We start from the raw sequence: 19,036 nt of genomic DNA, 5'->3' as shown, positions 1-19,036 counted from the left end.
ATTTTAAAAATTAAATGCCATGTTATCTGCTTCTTTTCCTCAATGTTTAAAAATTCATATCTTCCAGAAAAATAAAAATATCGACTTCTTTCTGGGTTTATCTTAAAGATGAATTATGTGGCTATTTTCTAAAAAATTGTGATTTTATTTAAAAATGGCCGTTTCAATATGGCCGATTAAAACGTAATTTTATTGAAAATTGTTAAAATTTGTTTAATTAAAATGTAAATTGGTATAAATGTTATTGGAAGATGTATGGGATTCAATACGCGGCGCGCGCGAAGCGCGCGCCTGTTATGTACTAGTAATAATTAAAAAAAGATTACGATGTTACGAGCATATAATGTTAGAATATTCTTCTTACATCGTATATTTTACCCTTCCATTTGCAGGCAGTACGCTCAAAAATTGGACAGCATTTATCAGCCAGTAGCATTTCCTCCAGTACATAATCGTCTATATCAGGATGTACGTTCATACTTGAACATTCCGTGAATAAACAGTTTGTTTTAGGGCCATCATCCGAATTCTCGCACACGCACGTTTTGCATTTGCCATCTTTCCATTCTTCGCCAATTTTTTTCATTACCACTCGTTGTTTGCCTTGCTCTTCGTTATATGTATAGAGACAAACATCCTTCGGAGGCACTAAAAAATAATAATGTTAGCAATTAAATTAATATTTCCATCTTGTAGAGTTCATATCTTTTCGTATAAATATGCGTTGTTAAAAATTTTGACTTCTCAAAAAGATTTGCATGTCATTTTAAATTCATGTTAAACATATTACGATACTCTTTCGTTCTTGAACGCACGCATACACATAATTTGACGAGTGCATAAATAATCACGAAAAGGAAACTATACCACATTCGTAAGTGGGACAACACTTGTCTACAAGCATCGTTGTAACAGCGTTGTAGTAATCCGGACAGTCCGTTGCAGGGGGACAAGTTTTCGGATCGCACATTTTAGATGGTCGCGGGCAACAACCGGATGTATTCATTATCTGTATAAAACCAGGTTGCAATGGTTCAACCTCATTTGTAAAATTGTCGAAAGTGGGGCACTCGCTTGCAGGTAGGCATTCTGAAATTATGTGATATTATGTAGCTTGCAACGAGGATTAAATAGAAATTGATTAGATCAAATTATTTTGAAAGGTGCATACAAATACACGTTATACGTACGGCATATAAATTTGTGACAGCCATCAGTATCGGTAATCGCTTTCATTATCTGGCCAAAGCCACATTCCGGCTCCTGCGGCTCAATACATATTGTAGGTGCTGTCGGCTTTGGAGCTACGTGAAAAAATCATTATATTCGGATCGGTTAAAATGGACACAGTAAAAATATATTGCTATTTATTGAAATTGCAGCATCAAATAGTTACAAGTGTAATATTTTCTATAATAAATCATATTTTTTAATTTTCTTATAATTAATTTATAAAATAAATTTCATAAGTAAAAGAACTTGCAATTTTGATAAATAAATAAATATATATATATATATATATATATACATATATATATATATTAGAAATGTATTTTTCAATATTATATATGTTGACTCACCGCATAAATATTTGGCGCAACATCTCGCCTCAGTTCCATTGATAAGTACAGGTGTCATATTTTCTTCGCAAATTGTATCCAATACAGGACATTCCATCGTTTGACAATTCACAACCCCGTCGTTGCAATTGCATTCGGTGCATTTATCCGGATACCAGATATCTCCCTGCACGTGACCGTCTTTATCACAGACGAAACAATTCGTCTTCGGTATGCAGGAATCATTGTGTAATACATGATCCCCCGGACAAAAGCATCCTTCGACAAGATCAGATGCGCACTTAGGATTGTCTGCATCGTTTATAGTGTCACAGGTTTCTTTACAACTGGATCCGCATGCTTGGTAGACAAGATCTAAACGACAAATATTAAGGAAAATTTATTAAGGAAAAACACTTTTTCACAATTTTTTATTAGATTAGTTGCTTTTCTATCTAAAAAAAGATCATGTTTTAAATTACTAATTAAATGAATTCAATTTAATTTAAAAAAATTTTTCTAAATAGCAAAAGTAAATAAAAATTAATATTTTAATTTTAAAAAATTATTTTGTAAACTAAGTATAAAATATATTTGCAATAACGCGACACAAACTCTGTATAATTTAAATTTAAATTTTGCAACTTTTGTACTCAAAATTAAATAATTAAGACAGAAGCGTACCCTTAGGACACTCGTAAGAACAGATTTCGTTGGTTCTCCAATCTGGACATAGACCAGCTTCCGAACACTTCCTTGCGTACATCTCCAAGCTGTCGCAATAGTTTCTGCCAGTGCATAACGCATCGTGACAACAATCTAAGTACGGTTTTGGATCGACAATGCTGTGACACTGCTTGAACGCCGCTAAATCTAAAAGCTTCTTGCAGAGATCTTCTTCCGGTGGCGGAGGCATACATTGAGGTTGACGATTACTGGAACACGCCTGATCGCTCAGACCTAACTGCGTCGACAGATTCTCGACCAACCAGGATCTGCCGAACTCCTCGGCGTCGTCGGTGATCTCCCCGTCACGTTTCTCGAAACCACTTTCGGCATCGGTGTTGCAGTTGCCGCACAAACCCTCGGTATCGTCGCTGAAGATATGCGAAGGTAGTTTTAAAGTAAACGCAAAGTTCTGTTGAAAGGCGATGAGTTCCAACTGGATGGACGGTATGAGCAGAATCACATCTCCGAGCGATGTTCGATCCAAGACAATCCACGTATGATTGTACAGGAACTTTTCCACTTGGAAATTATCGATCGCCACCCGTAGATCCTTCGAGCGTTCCGCTCGTTTGATTTGCACCACGTGCTCTTCGTAAAGTAGCGTAATAACCTCCGTGCACGTGCCGGTATCGCAATATCCGTTGGTAATCAAGATCTGATACGCGCGAGGCCCCTCCCGACCCTTCGCGTTCTCTGCGATATTCCCCGAAAGCAGGTAAGTGCAATTACCGGCGAACCTGAAGTCCCTGCGATTGAAGCCGATGAATTTGGCGTCGCCGAGGCCGTCGCATACGCAATCCCGACACTGCGTTGGCGGCACGCACTCGTCGTTCCGACGCACCAGTCCGTCCGGGCAGAAGCAGCCGGGGAAGCAAACGCCTCGCATTGGCGGACACGGTTCCACTTCGTGGAGATTGTCGCAGGTGATCTCGCACTTGCTGCGGAAGCAATCTCGATGAAGGAACGGCGACGGGCAGCTCGCGGGACAATCGTAGACGGTTCTCCAATCTGACAACAGATCTGCGCCGGGACCGATGGCAGCTTCGCACTCGCCGACGAAGTTCGTCAGCGAACGGCATCGGCAGTCTTCGTAGGAACTGTTAGAAGTCTGCAGACAAGAGCACATGCTCTCCACGCAGCAAGACACAAACCTACGATAATGGAAATAGCAATTTATTTTAAGAAAATATATTTTTTTTAATATAATTTTTACACAGAAATTTATTTAGCTTAAGCGGATAAAGCTTTGTTTTCAAGGCTTCGATTTTGTTAACAAATTTTATACACCGATTTAATTGTTTGAATTAACAAATTCCTACCATTGAATATTTATTAAATGTTACCTGTCAACGTTGACAACTGCGGAACACGCGTCCAGCAGCATCGGACTCTTGACGGAATTGCAGATCCTCCAAGCCTGCTCCTGAACGTCACGTGGGCACACGTGCAAGTCGCATTCCGTGTCTTCCAACGCCCAACTATCTCCGAACTGAACGGTGCTTCTCGCTTGCATGCCTTCCGGTGTCTGGCGATCGTTCGTGACATCGCCGTCGAAGTATCCGCACAGGCCGTCCACGCGACCCGCCAGTTTAGCGGCGACGCCGATCTTCGCGTTGGCGCCCGAGTCCCAGATCACCCAGAAGCCGTAGCGATGCGAGACGAAGATAAGCTTATCGCCCGTGCGCGAAAGCTTGAAGTCGGGCAATCGATTTCCGAGTCGCGCGATCTGCTCGGCCGTGAAGGTGTACTCGTCGATGTCCACGTGCAGATCCGGATAAAGCACGATCGCGCGCTCGTTCAGCATCACCGCCAAGACCCGCGTGCAGGTGCGCTGCCCGCGCGACTCGGTGCACAGCTTCTCCAGCGTGACGTACCACTCGTTACCGTACATGTCCCGGGCTAAGATGTGATTGCAGATATCGTACTTGTACTCCATGTTGTCGAACGTGTTGAATGTCCTGCCGGTGACGTTGCAGATCGCCTCCTGAGGCGACAACGGCCGGCAAGCATACTTGGGACACTTGCGGAACTTGTACATGCTCATCTTCTCGTACACCACCTCGTACTGCGGCGGGCAGGACGCCTCTGGACATTTCTCCGGCTGTTTCTCGCCCGGATAGACAGGAGGCTTGGCGGGCACGCAGATGAACTCGGGGCATTGAATGTTTTCCGTTGCTGCTTGATAATCTTGATTCTTCATTCGACGTTCGTCAAATGGATGTTTTTTGTGTCCCTTCGTCTTCGTGAAACCTCTGTGACCTTTGGTCTTTACGTTTGTCTTGACATTGTGATGCGGTTTATCGTGCAGCCGGGACGTCTGTTTGAAAACTACTCTGTAACCAGGTGGACAAATCGGTTTCTCGCATGGCACAGGACTAACTTGAACGGAACCAACAGTCGTGACCTCCTGCCTGATTGGAGACTCCGTCGCGACAGGTGTCGTGGAAATGATCGTTGGACAATCTATCTCGTCATCCGGACAATCTTGAACACCGTCGCACCATGCGGTCTCGTTTACGCACACGTCGCTCGTAGGGCAGTGCCTGGTGCCCGCTGGGCAAAGTTTGCAGAGGCAAGCGCACAGCTCGCCGACGACAGATCGCAGGCCCGGTTCCAAGCAAGGCTCGCATTTCTTTGGCAAGCACGCGGCCGTTCCGCCGAAGGAGCACACGCACTGCTGGCAATCCTCCGTTTCGTACATGCTACCTATCTGTAATTAAACATTTATTATTATTGTATCTATTACAATCGATCGTTGGAAGTTTGTACCAAGACATACAAGCGCATTATTGCTATTGACTATTTATATATTTTTTATATTATTTTTATTATATAACATTTTTTTATATTATATAACTATTATTGTTACTATTATTATTACCGCGTAAGGAACGTGCCCGACCACGCAGGGACACTCCCGCTTTGGCACGCACGACTCGCCATCCCACCAGTGAGGATCCTCGCATCTGCAGCCTTCCTGGTTCGACGATTGATCAATTCCGTCGCACACGTTGCACTCTTGATCGAAGGTCGTCGTCGTCGATTTAATTGTTGATGTTGTTATCCATGACACAGGATACATTAGATAACAGCCCAGAATTTCGACCTTCAACGCGATATGATCGTGCCACTTGACGGGCTGTACTCGCAGAAACTTTGCGTGCAGTGGCCTCTCGAAGAAATTCGTTCGTTGGCTTTCCGCGTCGAAATTGCCGAGAAATACCTTCTCGTCGCCGTTCTCGTCGACGACCGGGCTCCAATAACGTCCGTCGTTGCTGTAGAATACCTTGTAAGCGGTCGTCCAAGCACCGTCGCCGCCCTTGGTTGTGACTCCCGTCAGATTTCGAGCCTCTAGGAAGTTAAACTGAACGTATTGATGAGGATTGTCCAGAGCGGCACGCCATGCACTTTCCGCGGATAACCGAAGATACTGAGCTAGCTGCGGCGAGCTCGACACGGAAACTTGTTGCATGGACATCAGCCCATTGTCCAATCCCATCGAATCCTCGCACACCGGCCTCACAACTTTTTCGGTCGTTGTCTTCATCGTCGTCTTTGATATTGCGTCCTGACAACCCAGCACTTCCATCTTAATCGCGATCCCATTGTGCCACGTCAGCGGATTGATACGAAGGATCTTCGCCTCGATCGGTCGATAGAATATTTGCTTCACGGTCTGAAATTTGTCGATGGGCCCCCTGAACACGCGTGGCTGTTTCTCACGGTCGAGCACGTATGAGAAGGTCTGGCCGTCCTCCGAGAAGAGCATTTTGTAACTGGTTACAAATTTGTCTTCAAAAACGCCACCCTGCAGAATCACCCCGTAAATCGGTTCAGGTTTATTGAACTCGACGTCAAGCCACTGATCTGCGCTCATCATCTCAGGTTCCCAGAATTTCTTGGGCAGCAGCATTGTTTCTTCCGTGTGCAACAGTAGATCCTCGGATCGTAAAACGGAATTCCTATTACCGCTAGCGCGGACGGTCACTTCTTTCCGCAGATTTTGTATCAGCGGTACGTAGTTGGCGTCGTCGCATTCCCCGGGCGGTGTGACTGTGCTGTGCAAAAGGATCGTTTCATTGACGGACGGCCAGGTGACTGGTGATGTTCTCCAAGTGCTTCCCGAGGTCGTGCTGAGCGGTGGTTGCACGGTTGTTTCCGGTCCCTTTCCCGTTCCTACCGTCACCTCGTGACCTAAGATTTCATGGCAGAAAGTTGTATCGCATGTGTAATAATTATTGATGCACTGGCAGGTCTCGCAATCGGACTCTTTCCTGATGGCACCGGGTGCGACTGACCCTCCATCGTGGGACCTGCAAGAGCAGTGGTTTGCCTCCACGCAGGTGGCACCGTCTCTCCAGAACTTGTGCGTGGGACACGTCGGTCGGTCGATCGAGACGCATCCGGGAACACAATCGACACCTTCGTCGCAAAGACCCTGCGTCGTCAGGATATGACGATAGTACTGGCACGTCCTGTCGCACTGGATCGCGCATTCGCTCCATGTCTCGCCCTCTTTGCACACGTTCGTGGTCGATACTATTTTTTGCACTGTGGTCGACAGCGTGTTCTTGTAGTGGCTGCCAGTATTGCTGCTCCACTCCATTCTGCCACTGCCTTGCGGCGTAGTTCGTCCGGATGCGACCGAACACTCTGGTCGTAAGCGTTGAACTTCCGCCGGCCAATCGCACACGTAGGTTTCCGGATTGTAAAGAGTGCCAGGACCGCACAACCTTTCCATCAGTTCGTGCCCCGTTGGTGTAGGGACGCACTGATAAAATAGCTGGCAGTTCGTCAGATGTGGTGAATTGGGCTGCGCGGGATCGCATTCCTGATCTTGTTTCTTCCCAGTCTCCGTGCTGACTTCTGTCGTCGCATTCTCGACGTTGTGTGTAATTGGTTCGGAGCAACGGCATAACACGCTAATCTCGAAGTCCACGCAAGGAAGATCCGGGTGCGGTTGGCAATACAAGCCAAGCTGCAAGCTGCACTCCACGTCCAGGCCGGTCTCCTTCGGGCTCAAGTGTCCCTTGACGGATCTGCATTTTATGTCAATTATGTGCTTCTTGTCGCAAATTGCGAGTCCGTTTGCATTAGCAAGATCCATCGACGTGGGCAACGGTTCCATGTCTACAAACTTTTTTTTCCCTTTCACCGCTCGATCCTGATTGATCCACGTGGTCCAGCCGTCTATACATTTCTGGGGCTCTTCCAAGGGCACAGCGGTAGTACCAGCGGTAGTAGCGATGCTGGTGCAAGCTTCTCCCTTGCAGATCACCTTACCGCGACTGCAGAAACAGCTGTGGCAATCGTCGCCGCTGATTCTGTCACCCTCGTAGTACGTCGCTCCGTCGAGCTCGGTACAGAAAGGTTTCGCGCACGTCGATTTGAGTATACATTCCGTGTAACTGGCGTTTCGATACACTTGACCCTCGGGACAACGCTGGAACTGGCAGCCCTCCACGCACGTATCCTCCGCGCACAGATGCGAGCCGTCTCTCACGATCATGGAATTGTCGCACGTCTCGCGTGGACAGGTCGAGACGCAGGGCGAATACGTGCTGCATTTTTCGTCACACTGCAGCGGGCAGAGTTCTTGCGTTCGCCATTTCACGGGGACACCTCGCACGTTGCATTCATGCGCGTACGCGGCTAACGCCGTGCACAGGCACTCGCAGTCGCCACCGGCGTCGCAGCTGCACGTATCGAAGATGCAGTTGCGTAGGTACGGCTCGACCTCCACCTCCGAGTGGCAGGGCGAGAACAACGGTGACTTCAACACGTTGCACTGCCGTAGCGACCACAGCTTACGCTCCAAATGTTGCTCGCAGACGTCATCCTGCATGTCCTTTGGCTCAAGACAGAACGTGTCCTTCTTCCACGAATCCCCGAACAGATTGACGGAAGCCTCGGCTATCCCGCCGGATGGTGTCTTGAAATCGTCCTCGGCGTTATTGTTGTAGTCGCCACATAAACCCATCGTGCGACCCTTCCACTCCGGGTTTAATCTTACGTAGACTCTGGTACCTAATCGCGAATTATCAAAATTAAATCTTTTCAAGAATTCAACTTATTTATATTTAGACAGAATTATCAAAATTAAATATTTTCGAGAATTTAACTTATTTATATTTAGACAATCTGCACGCGCGCGCGCACACACACATACGATTCTCACCTTTGTCCCATTGTAGCACCAATCCTAAATCTGGCGCGTCGACAAATACGAAGAGACCAGCGGTTCTTATCGACAGTCTCTTAAAAGGTCCCTTAGGTAGCTCCTTCCCTTTTGTCAAAACGAGCTCTTCCTGTTGCTCACCGCTGCCGATCGTGAGCTTGATGGATTTCGAACACGCAACTCCATTTGTACCGCAGGGTACGTTCTGAATCGAGACATCGAAACAATCTTCCTTGTTCAACGCACTCTTCACCAGGACATAGTCGCATACACCTTGGAAATCGTATGTTTTACCGTCGAATGTTTTATAATGCGAATCGCCCCATACAGAACATACTCCTGCGAAAGTAATATTATTTCAGCATAATATGACAAAGTATAGAAATAAATAAATGTAAAATAAATAAATATAAAAATAAATATAACGTAATATAGAAATAATAAATCCAATTTTTTTTATTTGATAAATATACAGAGAAATTAATGGAAATAATTAATAACGAGTTAGCAAAAAAAATTTCACCTGCGCAAATTCTGTCCGTGCACTTCCACTTGGTGCCCTCGCACGTGCAAGTATTACACTCGGCTTGTATAACTGAGCCTTGCTTGTAGCTCTTCCCGCCGTGATGACAGGGGCAGTCCTCTTCCTTGATGCAAGCACCATTCGGCGCGTCCAAGACGTATCCGAATTTGCAAACGCAACCAGACGTGCACACTGACGGCGTCTGTTCGCTCCGGATGTGCATGTTGCTGCAAGTTCTCTGCTCCGCTGGCTCGCAATCCGTCACTTCCAGATGCTTGCTGGCCTGGCAAACGGAGAGCAGTTCCGTGACCGGTGGATATTCCCGAATCTCGTCTGGCGTTGCTAACCGGCACTCCCATGCGCCGCCTGTGGAACCAGTGAAAAATAGAATTTTGCATTAAAAAAACACTAGCCGGGAAACTAAACTCGCGCTTCAGAGACACAGACCTACGCAAGAGCAAAGCTCCTGTCCTTTGTTACCCGGACGGACTTCTCGGTGATTGGGCTTGTATTCGCGACCTGCGTGTACGCAGGGACACTGAGCGATCGGGATGCACTCGCCGTTCACGTCTAGCGTCTGGCCTTCTGGACAATTGCAACCCTCCACGCACTCCTGCCTGCAGTCCCGATAGAAGGAGATGTCCGCGCACGATCTACATCAATAAATTAAGCGTGATATAAAAAACGACTCGATAAGTAAGTGCAGGAAATGCGTTACAGCGTGCTTACCTTGTGCAACTGTTTCCGCAGATTTGATAGGTCTGTCCGCCCCCACAATGTATTCTACATTCGTCGATCTCGGTGCGCCACGAAAGTTTCACGCCTAGAACCGCGCAATCTTTCGCGTACGCCGCTAACATGGGGCAGAGGCACGACTTTATATCAGCGTCGCACGCGCACATGTCGTACATGCAGTCGCGGTAAAATTCCGTCGGCTCGACATACCAATGGCAATCTAAAATAACAGGCAAATAACGAGATTATTTGAATTATCCAGATAAAATAATTTGTTTTACAGTACCCGAGAAAATATCGCTGTGTATCTTGGAACAGTGCTCTTCCGCGGTCGCTCGCCTTTGAGGATTCAGCTCGCAGGGATTCGTCGGCTCGCTCTCGGGCTCGTCAACGCAGTGTTCACTCGTCTTCCATTTATTGGCGAAGGCGACCGCCGCGGGTTCGATATCACCGTCAGGCGTTATAAAATCATCTTTCTGATTTTCGGTAAACGTTCCGCAAAGTCCTTTCGTTCGACCTAAATAATCGCGATTCAGTCAGAAGTATTTTTTAAAAGATATATCGATAATATAATTCATTCTCGTTATAATGATGGAACGTAAGACGAAAAAAATTTACCGTGAAATTCAGCAGGAGCGTTAATGTAAACACGCGATACACCATCCCACCACACTTCCAAAGCATTTGGCAGGTGAATCACCATGAATATGCTGCTCGCAATTCGTATTCGAGCACCGTCGAACAGCATCGGGAATTTCGTCACCTCGTCACCATTTATCATAATCTGGCGATTTTGCTTTAATTTTATAGAGGTATCCATGAAAGTGATTGTAACGGTCTTGACGCATGACGGGGAGCCTGCAGAGGCAAAGCCCATGCTCTGAAATAAATAACAATTAATTAGGAATGACTACTAGAATAGGAGAATATATAATTAGTAAAATTAATAAAAATTTAATTTAATATATTAAATTAATAAAAATTCAATCTATCATTAATTTCTCAAATTTATCTATAAAATATATCAAGAGGGAGATTTTTCTGACCTCGGATATCGCTCCGGAACAGGGGACGTTTTCGCTTTCGATCGCATAATTTTCTCCTTTCATCAAATAGTATTCGCACTTTCCCATGAAATCGTAGTGCTTGCCATCAAACGTGGTGTAATGCGGGTCGCCCAAGACGGCGCATCTGGCACCGCATCGTATCTGCGTGCACACCCACTTGCCGGAGGTGCACGTGCACGTGTTGCAACCCTTCGGCACGCTCGTGCCTGGCTGGAACAATTTGCCCCTCAACCTGCACGGACACTGCTCCGGAGAGACGCACTTGCCTTGGTGTTCCAAGGTGCCCGCCGGACAGAAACAGCCTTCTTCGCACTCGGAACTCTCGCCCGTCGCTTCGATGCTGGAGGAACAAGACGCTTCCACCTTTGGACCGCACGACATATACACCCGTCCACCGTCGCAGCTAATCGCTAAAAATAATTCAATTATCTGTTTATTCAAGAATTAAATAAGACAATCATCCGCCGTATACTTTTCGCGAGTAATGTATATAAAATATTTTTTTATTGACTCACGACAAGTATCTTCGTTTCTCCACGCGGTTAATCGCGCGACTCCTTTGTGAGCGCACTGGCGGATATAAACGTCCATGGTGTCGCAGGCACATTTTGTCCTGTCTTCATGCTTGCACGCGCAGTAATCCCACAAACATGCACTGGTCAGTTCAGAGAGATTGATCGTGTCGGCGCAAGCCTTGAATTTATGATCGGAGAACAACTTGTGGCAAAACTGATAGGCGTCACGAGCAACCTTGTCTCTCGACTCGCACGCGTTTTGTATACTCGGATAATCACACGTTTCTACAAAATAAAATACGTCGCAATCGTTAGAACAATCATTTGTTAATTAAACCGGATATTTTACGTAAAATGGTTTAGCATTTACAAAGTGCAAGGTGAAAATGTAATTGCCATTGTCATTACCTTCGAAACTTTCGACGCGCCAAGAACTTGCAAACGCCGCTACAGTTCCAGCGTGACTTCCGCTCTTCATTAAGAACTCGTCGTTCGGATCGTCGTTCATAGTACCGCAAAGACCAGCCGTTTTGTTCCACACACTTTCGGAAGCCTCGATCTGCAGCAGCAGGGCACCATCCCACTTGAGCTTCACGCCCAGCGAGTCGAGGGAGACGAGGATGAAATGCGCGGACTTGTCCACGCGCAGTCCAGGCAAGTATATCGGTATCGGCAACGATCGTTTGTCGTTGGAAAGTATCGGCACACCTGCGTCGTCGCTGGTGAGCACGTATTTCTTGTCGTGCACAAACAATTCAATGATCCTGAAGCAACGACGATCCGATCCGGTTCCGCAGCCCGGGCTATTCAGTGCCACAATTGTGCAAACGCCTTCTTGCGTATCGCGCAGAAGCGTGTGCGAGCAGTCGCTGTCGAAGCTGTAAATTCTGTCGTCGAAGGTCTTGTAGTGCGCGCCTCCCCAAGTGAAGCATGTCTTCGGCCTCGGTCGACTCATTTCGAATACCATTGTGCGATCGTCACGGGTATTAAATCGAATCTGTAATGTTTCATGCAATCATAAATTAAAGTTTCATAAATTAATTATACCATTCTCGGTTTGTTAATTTGGCAAACATGATCTCTTGTCGCATGTAACATTTTTAGTGTCTGTTACGAATTTTATTTATATTTTATTACATTAAATAAAACGCATTTTTATAAATGTATTATTTACCGGATACGACGTACTGCTGCCGTAAATCCTGTTGTGTTCTCCATAAATCTGAGACTGCTTCGTTTTGGTGTTATAAGCATTCTCCATCGACCAGGAGTGATTCGATTCCTGTACATAGGTGTTGTGGAATGTACCATGTGAAATGATTCTCATGTTATTCTCGATTTTGCATTGCGGCACAGGCTGCGGTTCGAAGATCCCTTTGTCATAGGTGCAAGTGTAAACCGAAGAAGCTGGAAATTCGAAATTCACCCCTGGTGGACAGTACAGCGTACAGGAATACGTGTCACCGGAATCTCTGCAGTGATAGCCACCATTGAAGTGCAATTTCTCGGCGTCGCAAACGTCAGCAGCTGCCATCGGTATATGTTAGTTAGATATAGAATTTACAAAAAAAAATAAATTAGATCACATACAAAAATATTTATTTAATAAAATTTATTTTATTTTCGCAGATATTTTCCGATAGATAAAGGCTGCGTTCTAAAATTTACTGCCTGCACTGAAAATCAATAGTTTACGTTACGTGTACTGTACTATAGATTTTCAGCACTGGCAGTGAATTTTGGAACACTGCCGAATGTAATTACAAAGAAAAAAATGTAATTACAAAGAAATCTTCTCACTTACAGTATTGACACTGAGGCCCCCGATAATCCTGTGGACACTGGCACACATTCATCGGCAGACAATTGCCACCGTTTTGACAAGGAGGATCGCACACGGCTGTAGAAACATAATCACATTAAGTATATTAAATGTGTTCCGATGTTATAGAAATTCGATCGTGCAGACGTACGTTCGCAATCCGGAATTGAGACCCAGTCGCTTCTAGTTGGCATCCAACTTCCATTCTTGCAAATTAGATTAGCGACGGATGAACCGTCGGGAAAAGTAAAATGATCCAAGCAAGATATGGTACACGTTCTGAAAGAAAAAATTAAACAGAATTGAAAATTTTTGTTTGCAGAAATATAATCCATAAATCCTATACTTACTTCGAATTACATCTTTTATAAGAATTAAGTACAGGCGGTGAATAATTCAGGCACGGTCTATCTTCGAATTGGCATTGCGGACCAGTAAAGTGTGTGGAACAGTCGCATTGATGAGGCGCAACGCATATTCCATTATTTTGACACTCCGGCAAGCAGATCGCTGTGAAAGATTTAATGTACGATTTAGATCGCGAAGTCACTCGATCTTGTCATCACTCTATCTTCTACATCGAGTATAAATAAAATTTAGATTCGCTTTTGCTACGTACGTTCACAATGTGGTACCAAGCTCCACTCGGTTCCTCCAATGTGCCATTCCTTGTCGACGCAGGTAATCGTCAGATGAAACGCGCCGTTCGGAAATTTGTAATCGGGTGCACAGCTTGCGGTACAGCCACTATTCACAAAAAATCGTTACATTAAGCATATTTCTTCAGCGTTTCATTTTAGCACATTTTTGTTTGTAGAATTAAATATCTCGTGATTTTAATTTAAGATATAAAAAATAAAAAATTTATAATATTGATATTAAATATCTAATACCGCAAAAATATTTGCCAATTAACTTATCATTTTAAGCGATTGAGATGTAAAATTGATAATATCATTTTCATTTCAATTTTTCAGTGCTCCTAATACCTGTTCGAAGAACATTTTATCTTGCCGTTTACAGGCGTATTCGGTACATGAGTACAACCCCCTGCAAATACGCGTTTTCCTCCTTTGCTGCTTTTAACATTGTAGAAATCTCTGATCATTGAATCTGGTGCATCGTTCAGTATGTCCTCCTTCCTAATACATAAGAGAAAATTTATAGAGACAGGAGTTCTAATATAATAACGAGAAAATAAATATAAAAGCAAAAAAATTTATAGAGACAGGAGTTCTAATATAATTCGCATTAACTTATTCTTTACGGACAGCAAAATACAGTTATTTTCTTGGTACTATAAAGGATTTCAATTTTTATGATGAAAAAATGTACGATGTACGAACTCATTTATGTTTTGCGCGTTCTCCTCTGAATATCCATATCCTTGTCTTATACTGCTCGCAGCGATAATCAGTACGAATAAACGTCCAAGTATCTGCAACGGCACCATGGTACCAGCGCGATGGTAACTTCGTGTCAAAATAAGTTTTACATTTGCATCGTCGAAGCCACACGGACTCAGTAACACTTGTAAAAAACGCAAATCAGAATACAGCCCTTTTATATATCTACCTCTAGAAGGAAACGGATAAGTGATAAACTCAAGTTGCATTTGATAAACGAGGGAGATGAAAAATATGGGTCAGCCGGTCGCGGATCAGACGTGATACATACGAAATATTTTGATATAAATAAATCGATCGCGTTGCGTGCATCTGTAAATATACAGTATAAAGAAATACAGATTGTAAAAAATATATAAAACAATTATTACGTTTATCACAATTTTAATCGTAGCTAATAAAATTGTTTTCTTCCATAGACACGTTTTCTTCAAATCTACGCAGGCGTTTATTCAAAATAACGTAACATATGTAATATAATTTAAAAAAAAACACATAACTATTCCCCAATAATATACCGAGTATATAATTGTTTTTTATCGGTTACTAATCGTTTGAGAGTTGTGATACGCACGCTTCTACGAAAACGTTTTGGGAACGTGATAAACTTATCGCTATCGTTCTAGACGTTAATGAGCCTCTAATTAGTTCGATAAAACGTACTGAGCATAACAAGGAAATAGTTTTATCAACCATTTCCGATTAATACGTATAAACGGATTAATTGTATAGTAGTCGCGACGTTTGATGCAACCTTCAGCTTGATTTTCATATCCACTATCCTTTCTTTGCTGTTCGCATAGTAAATTAAATTAATTGGATCATATCAATATTGTTTTTATTAATATATTTGCAAAGTTATATCATTTTAATGTTTAGAGTTATACATACATGGAAAGGAATATCACAAATATTCACCGTCTCCCTTCCTTTGTACAATCGTTCGATAAACTAGCATTCTAATGAACAGTCCATTTAGTTTCTTGTACTGTCGACGACACTTTTAGTCCTGCATTTGAACACTGATCTATTTCCCGCTTTGTAACTCGCCAGTAAACAATTTAGCGCGTCCGGCGTCATTCGGTAATTTTTAGCCATTTTTAACTGTCCTGGTTCAGAATATCTCGAGTGCCATATTTCGTAATAAGCGTCGCTGGATATATCACTCAAATGCGTGATGTTGAATTCTTCTTGCAGCGCAACCTTCCAAACCTGGAACATAAAACGTACAGTTGATTATTATCACGACACTCCTTTATTAATATTTATCATATATAATGTCATATTTAACAAGTAATTTAATTTGTTTATATTACACGATTAATATATTAAGAATGATAGAATTTTTGAGAAATATAAGTTAAATGTTAAAACTCACATCCTCTTCGCGTACTGGAATTTTAGCAGAAACGTTCCCAAATCGGTTCTCGCCGTTTAATACTCGCAATTCATACAGCAAATAATTCAGCGTGTACATTTTATCGGGTTCACTGGCGCTGAAAGTTACGGATATCGGCGAACAGCATTCTCTTTTTATCGGATATACAGCACGTGTGAAATAGCTGTCCGGTTTCGCAACACCCCATAGAAGATTTTGCAAGGAATAACCATGGAAAGTACCTCTTAAGTACTGATCTCGAGTATCAGACGGACGTACGCCTAAGGACGATAGATGCTTCCCTGTGAAAATGAGACAAAAAAAATCGATAGCACGCAAAATTATCAACCTTACATAACATCGTGTTATTTACCGAGATAATAATCCTCCTTCTTCCAATACTTTCCACCTTTGATACATTTTTCCGAAGTATTGAACATTTGCACCACTTTACCCAGTGCTCCTCTACTAAGAACATATCCGGATTGAGCAACGTTATAGATCTGGCCCCAAAGGACCACCGGATGACCCAAATAATAATCATGCCTGTAGTCCAACGGAGCGACCATGTAGCGCAGATTTTCCGGTATGATTACAGTATCGTCCTTCGCGAATATAATCCACTCTAGCTCGTCGACTTCGTCCCAAATATAATTCATAGCTTCGCACAATAGTTGCCAGGAAGACACAATTTTTATATCTACGTTAATAACAGGCAGTTCCGCGTCCTTCAAGCGGTGTCCGAAGAAATATATGTTGTTGCAGCGTTTGCCCCAGGTAGCCTTGATTGATTTCCCCAGCTTGAGCTTCTCCACGAAAATCACACACGTGACGGACGCTCGTTTTCTCAACCAGTTCCATTCTGTGTCCTCAAACTCTTTCGCGTCGTTTTTTTCTCGTGGACCGTACAAGTACTTGTCCAAATCAATTTTCTGTAATCTCAAGTTTTGCGCTGCCAACCAAGCGCGATACGTAATGCTATTAAAATCCCTCGTCTCGTTCCAAACTTTTTTCCAAAACTGTAAAATAATCTCTTCGTGACGAGGTCTTTTATTCAGGTAGTATTCAGGTTGCCACAGTGATGCATCCCGATCGACGATCAAATCGGCCACGAATATGCTCCTTAGTGAAACGAATAGTAACGGCATAACGAAGCCTATCCCGAAGCCGATCAGAAACACTGATCTCTGTTTCAAAAATCGGAAACGCATTTTGTGTTGTCGCGATAGAAGAATTCGAGAAAATCTAATATATTCTAGACGATTAAATGAATTGGCGGAAGGCGTGTCGTCTGTAATTCATCTAGTTCGGTCGGAACTGTAACGCCAGGTGGTCTAACATCAAGTACAATCTATATTACACTCGTGCTTTCGATCATTACATTTGACCTTCGTTGAACTCACTTATCTTCGTTGGATCACTTAAGATCTCCTTTCAGATATTGCGTGTGCATTTTAAATCTCTTTGAGTCTTACTTTTTTATTCTCCATATCCGTTCGTGTAGTTGCGATTCATTCCAACTACAAGCGTGTACAGCATAATTAATTTTTATATGTCAAATACATCGCGCCTCTAATTCGTCATCACTATGATTAATTAATTACTACCAAGGTGATATTAATATACGTTACCTGCGGCAAGGAATTCACGTGCATGTGTCGATGATATAAAAGTAGAAAGAATCAATGAAGTCATCGTAGAATCATCGATAATATTATACACTCCTAGATCGTCCTTCTATGTGTGAAGCGTGTTGTGTTTACACTTAAAAACTTGCACGATAATTTTTTTATTACAAACCCGCAGCCGCGACGTTCGCAGTTTTTGTAATAAACCCGTTTGCTATCTAATCGAGCAGAGAAAGCATTGAAAAGTAAAAATTTACCGGGTGTAACATATGATGACCTAGGATAATAATGATATTCACAGCAATCACAGCCGTGCGTCGAATCAACAGGTGTGAGGTGATATAAACAAGACATCTGTTGTCCCCGCACCCTAACCTTATCTTAATGTAATCTAACCTGATCTGTACCGGGATTCTCAAACGCTTAAAACGACGATTGTCGGTATCATCGCGCAGCCTTTCTTATCACAGCTTATATCACAGGTGCATAAGAAAAGCTGCGCAACGATACCGACAATCGTTAAGCGTTTGAGAATCCCGGTATACTGATAAGAAGTCAGCTGATCTGCAATTTTAAATCCACAAAAAAAAAACATGTAAAAGACGAATCTATGAACGAATTTTCGTTATAATAAGCAATTTATTTTTCTTCGCATAACATAATATGTAACAATATAAATAATAACACAAATCTAATGCACTGTAATAGTGGGAAGATTGAGGAGAACATCTTAATGGAACTTTCAATAAATCTTTGATTGCTCGAGATACTTATGTCGTTTTGCCTGAATTAAAAAGATGTTAAATATATTCAACATTTTTCATTTATTGTTAACTCAGAAATAGACATATAGCATTGTACACATACAAGTACATTGCATTAGTTTTACGATAAGAAATCACGATAAGTACTTTATTTCTAAATCTTTCCGCATAGTAATTTATTAGGTACCAAGAGTAGTACAAGTTTTTAATGTGAAATATTTTAAAATTTTGTTATAAATTGAAGAAATTAAACTTTTTAAATTTTTTTTATAAAATAATTAAGTAGTGTAATAACACAGTATACAGTGTAAATGTATAACAGAAAATATGTATATATAAATGTTTTAAAAATAACATACATCATACATACGTACGTGTATATATATTTAAATACATATATATGAATATTTTTACACTTATATAAATATATATAATTTATATAATACTGCAAGAAATATGCAGCAATTAATATAATAAAAATGGTTTAATAGACTTTTACTGTTAGAAATTGACCATTTTTTATGAAAATAATTAAGCAATTCTAAAAATATTGTAATAGAATTTTAATATATATATATTAATTTTAATATATATATATATATATATTATAATTTAATATTAATATACATACATACATTAATAATGATATATTAGTATATATTATTATTAATATATAGACATGTATATATATTTATTTTTGATATAGAAGATTGTGTTGTAATATTAATTGCT

At 42.4% G+C, this 19,036-nt stretch overlaps 3 protein-coding genes across 3 annotated transcripts in view; all 3 read right to left on the bottom strand.

Annotated features, from left to right (window-relative positions):
- The window catches only part of LOC105453393 (hemocytin), a 17,247-nt gene extending 2,435 nt beyond the window's left edge, over nucleotides 1-14,812 (bottom strand). Inside the window, exons 1-23 of the mRNA XM_011695319.1 lie at nucleotides 14,475-14,812; nucleotides 14,118-14,270; nucleotides 13,748-13,875; nucleotides 13,479-13,638; nucleotides 13,280-13,407; nucleotides 13,111-13,206; nucleotides 12,481-12,833; nucleotides 11,715-12,303; nucleotides 11,307-11,591; nucleotides 10,771-11,201; nucleotides 10,343-10,604; nucleotides 10,011-10,241; nucleotides 9,719-9,944; nucleotides 9,437-9,642; nucleotides 8,990-9,355; nucleotides 8,467-8,805; nucleotides 5,170-8,315; nucleotides 3,632-4,998; nucleotides 2,244-3,439; nucleotides 1,581-1,934; nucleotides 1,191-1,304; nucleotides 868-1,089; nucleotides 365-648 (exon numbers count right to left, since the gene is read on the bottom strand). Coding sequence (XP_011693621.1) covers nucleotides 365-648; nucleotides 868-1,089; nucleotides 1,191-1,304; nucleotides 1,581-1,934; nucleotides 2,244-3,439; nucleotides 3,632-4,998; nucleotides 5,170-8,315; nucleotides 8,467-8,805; nucleotides 8,990-9,355; nucleotides 9,437-9,642; nucleotides 9,719-9,944; nucleotides 10,011-10,241; nucleotides 10,343-10,604; nucleotides 10,771-11,201; nucleotides 11,307-11,591; nucleotides 11,715-12,303; nucleotides 12,481-12,833; nucleotides 13,111-13,206; nucleotides 13,280-13,407; nucleotides 13,479-13,638; nucleotides 13,748-13,875; nucleotides 14,118-14,270; nucleotides 14,475-14,743 — 10,905 coding nt within the window. The 5' untranslated portion in view covers nucleotides 14,744-14,812. The remainder of the gene's footprint in view (nucleotides 1-364; nucleotides 649-867; nucleotides 1,090-1,190; nucleotides 1,305-1,580; nucleotides 1,935-2,243; nucleotides 3,440-3,631; nucleotides 4,999-5,169; nucleotides 8,316-8,466; nucleotides 8,806-8,989; nucleotides 9,356-9,436; nucleotides 9,643-9,718; nucleotides 9,945-10,010; nucleotides 10,242-10,342; nucleotides 10,605-10,770; nucleotides 11,202-11,306; nucleotides 11,592-11,714; nucleotides 12,304-12,480; nucleotides 12,834-13,110; nucleotides 13,207-13,279; nucleotides 13,408-13,478; nucleotides 13,639-13,747; nucleotides 13,876-14,117; nucleotides 14,271-14,474) is intronic.
- Nucleotides 14,813-15,355: 543 nt separating this feature from the next.
- Nucleotides 15,356-17,942, bottom strand: LOC105453386 (glycoprotein-N-acetylgalactosamine 3-beta-galactosyltransferase 1-like). The gene is made up of 4 exons (XM_011695306.1): nucleotides 17,544-17,942; nucleotides 16,286-17,432; nucleotides 15,913-16,214; nucleotides 15,356-15,746 (listed from the first exon to the last, which is right to left on the bottom strand). The coding sequence occupies exons 2-4, from the start codon at nucleotides 17,121-17,123 to the stop codon at nucleotides 15,510-15,512; spliced, it is 1,377 nt and encodes a 458-aa protein (XP_011693608.1). The 5' UTR covers nucleotides 17,124-17,432; nucleotides 17,544-17,942; the 3' UTR covers nucleotides 15,356-15,509.
- Nucleotides 17,943-17,955: 13 nt separating this feature from the next.
- LOC105456834 (tumor protein p63-regulated gene 1-like protein) overlaps nucleotides 17,956-19,036 on the bottom strand; it is a 2,875-nt gene continuing 1,794 nt past the window's right edge. The window contains exon 6 of the mRNA XM_011701160.1: nucleotides 17,956-18,104. Within this exon, the coding sequence (XP_011699462.1) occupies nucleotides 17,956-18,104 (149 nt within the window). The remainder of the gene's footprint in view (nucleotides 18,105-19,036) is intronic.

This window comes from Wasmannia auropunctata, unplaced genomic scaffold (genome assembly GCF_000956235.1).
Source record: "Wasmannia auropunctata unplaced genomic scaffold, wasmannia.A_1.0 LD336106.1, whole genome shotgun sequence".
NCBI classification, from domain to species: Eukaryota; Metazoa; Arthropoda; class Insecta; order Hymenoptera; family Formicidae; genus Wasmannia; species Wasmannia auropunctata.
The sequence above is the reverse complement of the archived record's forward strand: the minus strand, read 5'-3'. Positions and strand labels throughout refer to the sequence as shown.

Excerpts from the sequence above, each read along its gene's own strand:
- LOC105453386 (XM_011695306.1), bottom strand. The coding sequence starts at position 17,123 with ATGCGTTTCCGATTTTTGAAACAGAGATCAGTGTTTCTGATCGGCTTC. Across the intron at positions 16,215-16,285 it reads GAAGGAGGATTATTATCTCG|GGAAGCATCTATCGTCCTTA; the intron begins GTAAATAACACG and ends TCATTTTCACAG. Across the intron at positions 15,747-15,912 it reads TTCCAGTACGCGAAGAGGAT|GTTTGGAAGGTTGCGCTGCA; the intron begins GTGAGTTTTAAC and ends TTTATGTTCCAG.